At 40.7% G+C, this 5636-nt stretch overlaps 1 protein-coding gene across 1 annotated transcript; it reads right to left on the bottom strand.

Moving 5' to 3' along the window:
- Positions 1-2134: 2134 nt before the first annotated feature.
- Positions 2135-3496, bottom strand: LOC122763301 (NEDD4-like E3 ubiquitin-protein ligase WWP2; the record flags this gene model as incomplete). Its single annotated transcript, XM_044018285.1, has 3 exons — positions 2135-2255; positions 2706-2961; positions 3333-3496. Coding segments are annotated over 3 exons (514 nt in total), but the record flags the coding sequence as incomplete, so codon positions are not given.
- Between the last annotated feature and the right edge of the window lie 2140 nt (positions 3497-5636).

The raw sequence follows: 5636 nt of genomic DNA, 5'->3' as shown, positions 1-5636 counted from the left end.
GAGCTACCATCACCGCAAATTAGCATTTTTGTCCACAACGAACTCTCGTTTTTGGGAGCCCAGGAAACACAACCATCTTTGATCCTGAGGTTTTTGTTTTTACCGTGTTACTCCCTGCTTCCCCTGGACTGTACGGGGATGTAACAGGGAAAAAATGGTCTTAAACTGAAACACATCTCAACACGCCCACCTTTGTGTTTTCATGGACAAAATCACGTCATAGCCTCCAGCTCTCTCTAGTCCTGTGTTCACACTGGACGCAACGACAACTTTACAAACAGAGTCAATCCACATTAGCTGAGCGGAGTGGTGCGACTGGCGTGATAGAAAACTACTCATAGTTTCAAAATCTACTCATAGTTTCAAAATCTACTCATAGTTTCAAAATCTACTTATAGTTTCAAAATCTACTCATAGTTTAAAAATCTACTCATAGTTTCAAAATCTACTTATAGTTTAAAAATCTACTCGTAGTTTAAAAATCTACTTATAGTTTCAAAATCTACTTATAGTTTCAAAATCTACTCATAGTTTAAAAATCTACTCATAGTTTCAAATCTAACATAGTTTCAAAATCTACTCATAGTTTCAAAATCTACTATGCTTCCCAAAATCTACTCATAGTTTCAAAATCTACTCATAGTTTCAAAATCTACTTATAGTTTAAAAAATCTACTCAGAGTTTCCAAAATCTTACTTATAGTTTAAAAATCTACTGAAGCTTAAAAATCTACTTTATAGCCAAAAATCTACTCATAGTTTCAAAATCTACTCATAGTTTCAAAATCCCACCATATCAAAAATCTACTCATAGTTTCAAAATCTACTTATAGTATCTACTCATAGTTTCAAAATCTACTTATAGTATCAAAATTCCACTATAGTATCAAAACTACCAAGTAGTTCTAAAATCTACTCATAGTTTCCAAAAATCTACTTATAGTACTTCAAAAATCTACTCATATTTCAAAATCTACTTCTATAGTATCAAAATTCACTCATAAGTTCTCCAAAATCTACCTCATAGTTTGCAACCTACCATAGTTTCAAAATCTACTTATAGTACTCAAAATCTACCACAGTTTCAAAATCTACCTATATATCAAAATCTACTCATAGCTCAAAATCTACTCATAGTTTCAAAATCTACTCATAGTTTCAAAATCTACTCATAGTTTCAAAATCTACTTATAGTTTCAAAATCTACTTATAGTTTCAAAATCTACTCATAGTTTAAAAATCTACGACAAGATGTAGGCTCAGCATAGTGTGACTTTGTGGTCTATGGATGTCATGTGACATGGATTATTGTATTTTTTTATAAACTACTGCTGGACTATGACGAGGAGGAGGAGGAGCTGAGCTCGTAGTAGATTTGATAAAGAACAGTATGTTTTCCTGCAGTCATCTTAGGACAAATTTAATTCAGCTTCCAAACCTTAAACAGTTCCTGGTGTGTGTATGTGTGTGTGTAGCGCAGCATTAGCCAGCTAATTGATCCTGTGAAGGTCCAGCGACCAACACAACACACTGCTGCCACTGCTGCTGCTGCTGCTGCTGCATGTGCAAGTACATGTGGATGCTGAGAAAGGACTTTTGTTCTCGCCCCCGCCCCCCCGCTCTCTTCCCTCACACGGAAAATGTGAGATGGGGGTTGGAGGTTGGAGAGGTGGGGGTGACCTTTTCCTAAACACAGCCTCTCTTTCTCTCTGTCACACACATAAAGGTGCAGGAGTGTGTCGCAGCTTTTACTCCCCTCATGATGCACAAACACAGACGCGCGCTCACGTTATAAACACCATTCATGCTCCGTGCTTCAACGCATGCTTCTTATGCCTTTATCCAGTTCCAAAATCCACTCGCGATTCTAAAATCGACTCACGATTCTAAAATCGACTTGTAATTCTAAAATCGACTCGCGATTCTAAAATCGACTCGCGATTCTAAAATCGACTCGCGATTCTAAAATCGACTTGTAATTCTAAAATCGACTTACAATTCTAAAATCGCTCAACATATTAAGGCTACCTCAGAGTAAAAGTGAGTGAAGTCTTAAAAATGCGTTCACTGCTTTATTTCACAGTTTTCCGTAACGACCCCAGAGTCATGTGACATCTGTCCGATAACAGAGAGAAAAGCACAGATGAACACATGAACATGCCTACCCTGGAGGCAGTGGTCTCTCCCAGGTTGTGGTTTTGGTGTTGTGGTCGACGTAGTACACTCTGCCATGAGGCAACACTCGCTGCTCCCAACTGAACACACAGAGAGAGAGAGAGAGACAAAGGTATAGTATTATAAATTATAGAAGAGAATTTGTCAAGACTGTCTTCACTCAGGCCACACCCACACGAAACGGAACAAAGCCTAAACCATCGTGTAAAAGACAGACATATCTGCGTCCACATGGAAAAGCTTTATCCTCCATGAGGGTCGCGTGGGGTGATGTACCACCAGTGATCTGTCAGATCTGACTGGTGGTCAGACTGGTGGTCAGACTGGTGGTCAGACTGGTGATCAGACTGGTGATCAGACTGGTGGTCAGACTCGGTGATCAGACCTGCGGTCAGACTGGTGGTCAGACTGGTGATCAGACTGGTGGTCAGACTGGTGATCAGACTGGTGATCAGACTGGTGATCTGACAGATCAGTGAATTTTCCAGATATCGTGTACAGATACAGTAATGAGAAGTCCTGGTTCTCACCCTGCAGGGAGGGACTCTGTCGTCGTGTTGCTGCTCGTCTGCTCCGTGCTGCTGCTGGTGCTGGGCATGGAGTTCAGACCGGGCTCTGCTGGACCTGCTGGACACAGAACGTCCTGTCCTGGAGGAGGACTGCTGCTGCTGCTGCTGCCGCCACCGGCAGCCGGGGATACGCACGACGGCGCGAGTGGAGGAGGCGTGTGACAGGCCACACCGCCGTGACTGCTCTCTGGCCCATTTGACGACAACTCTACTTTGTCTGAGGGAAGATTGAGAGAATGGTTAAAATAAAGTGAAAAATAACAACGATGATGATGATGTTGCGGTGAAGCAGGACGTAAACATCAGCTCACTGAAGCCTAACTTAAGTCTACGATAGCTGGTGAGTTTGTGTCCTCCTGCCACAGGAAGTGCACAAAGTGACTTTGTATAAACACCACTTCAATAATGCTGAGGTATCATGTGTCTAAATCTCTACGTAAAGAAAAAGCATTGTGTATATAATCATCAGAAAGTCGTACGATGTGAGATGAAGTGGTTATTTCCCACGATGCAGCAGACGGCACGTCTTTGTTGTGGTTCAAGTGCAGTTTGTTATTAAAGTGTAAATCGTGTGAGTGTGGCGTTTACCTGCGCTGTTTCCTGGACTTCCAGCACTCTTAGAGGAGAGACGGTGAGCGGAGGAACCCGGCGCTGGGCTCTGCTCCTCAGGCAGCTCCCCATTAGTCAGAGAGCTCCTACTGGAGCACCCTGGAGAAGCACTCTGTGAAGCCCCCACCGAGTGTCTGTTACTCCTGCCAACAGAGAGACGGCAGAGAGAAATGGTATGTGGAGCAGTTGAGGCAAGAAAGTGGAACAAAAGGACGGAACAGTTTAGTGGATTATGTGTTTTTAGATCACAGACACTGAACTGGTGAAAACATGATTTTAGGTATTTAAATAACAGCTCACCTCATAAATGATAATGTCTACTTTATCTTTAGTACATATCCACATCTTTATCTCACTGTTACACACACTTTTCCAACAGGAAACTGAACTCACTCACTCTCCCACACCAAAGTCCACAGAGAAAATCACTGATTTTAACATCACACACACACACACATTCACACACACACACACACACACACACACACACACACACAGTTGAGTTGTTGATCCACTGCTGCCTCCATCACTGAGTTCTAATGTCTTATTTTGTCAATTTAGCTTTCTAAATACTTCATTCCAATTTATTTTAGTGACACAAAGTGACCACACGAGGCAGCAGTAAAGCAGCAGGTCCTGTGTCCCCGTGAGCTAAAATCACTGATTTTCTCTATGGGCTTTGGTGTGGGAGAGTGAGCGGTTTACATCAACTTCAGTGTCCTGTTGGAAAAGTCTGTCTCACAGTGAAATAAAGATGTGAACATGTTCTTAAGACTTCATAAACTTAGACTGCTGTGGCTTTTATGTGGCAAGTATTTTGTTAAGAGGCTAAAATCTGCTTTTCCTTACGTCCCCTGATGGCAGCCATGTTAACAACATCTTTACAGGAAAAAAAAGAAAAGAAAAAAAGAAAAGAAAAAGAACTTTGCAAATCTGACAAAAGCCTTAAACATGCAAAGATAAACATGTTGGCTTTCCCTCCCCAGGACTGAGGAATGCTGAGGCCGAGCCTGGACAGGAATCAGCAGAAGCCTGAGCTCAGTGTTTCAGTCGACCACAGTAAGTAGAAGAAGAAGAAGGTGTGTGTGTGTGTGTGAGAAAACAACAGAAATCACCTCTGCTTCCTTTGGATGCTGACTGTTTCCCTCCGACAGCCGAAACACTTTAACGGTGTTTAGTGGGAAATACCATCTGACCCCACGCAACCCACGCCACAGAGCTTTGAAACGCAGTCCACTCTTCTATTTATTATCCTTCACACTGCAAAATCCTCACACATTACTTGGAGGGAAATAACATGCTGGCACTCTGCGTAAGTGCTTTAATCAACTGTCCTGGCACAAACTGCCTTGATTCTTTTCCTTTTTTTCCTTTTGCTTCTTCCATTTATTTTGATTTAAAAATGCCATTTCACCTCTGGTTTAAAGATTTTCATAAAATCGCTTAGCAACTGGCATTCGAGGAACGAGGTTGCGCAAGTTCTTTATATGATATGATTCTTTATCGTTTCACCACAAAATGTCTACTGGGATTTTCAAAACTGTGTGTCTTTGACCTCGTTTGGTTTAGACGCCTATGAAAAGTTGGATTTCACATTCTTGTGTGTGTACATGTGTATGTTTGGGTTTAAGACGAAAACCGCAGCGGCGCAGACACACAATCTGTGCTCTTACTTCTCATGTGGAACGCAGTCCAGGAGTTTGGAGGAGAAAGAGTTTTGCACAAAAATATGGGAATCACAAGTGCCATTTAGTCATGTCAATTTATATTAAAATACTTTTCTATGGAAGTCAAATCTGCCTTCAAAAAAGAAAAGAAAAATCTGTTAAAAGTCAGACGTATGAGATAAAACAAGTCAGACTTATGAGATATAACAAGTCAGACTTATGAGATATAACAAGTCAGACTTATGAGATATAACATGTCAGACATATGAGATAAGTCAGCATTATGAGATAAAACAAGTCAGACTTATGAGATAAAAAAGTCAGAATTATGAGCTATAACAAGTCAGACTTATGAGATAAAACAAGTTAGACTTATGAGATAAAACAAGCCAGAATTATGAGATAAAACAAGTCAGACTTATGAGATTAAACAAGTCAGACTTATAAGATAAAAAAAGTCAGAATTATGAGATAAAACGAGTCATACTTATAAGATAAAACAAGTCAGACTCATGAGATAAAACAAGTTAGACTTATGAGATAAAACAAGCCAGAATTATGAGATAAAACAAGTCAGACTCATGAGATAAAACAAGTTAGACTTATGAGATAACAC

This window comes from Solea senegalensis, unplaced genomic scaffold (assembly GCF_019176455.1).
Source record: "Solea senegalensis isolate Sse05_10M unplaced genomic scaffold, IFAPA_SoseM_1 scf7180000016692, whole genome shotgun sequence".
Lineage (NCBI taxonomy): Eukaryota > Metazoa > Chordata > Actinopteri > Pleuronectiformes > Soleidae > Solea > Solea senegalensis.
The sequence above is the reverse complement of the archived record's forward strand: the minus strand, read 5'-3'. Positions and strand labels throughout refer to the sequence as shown.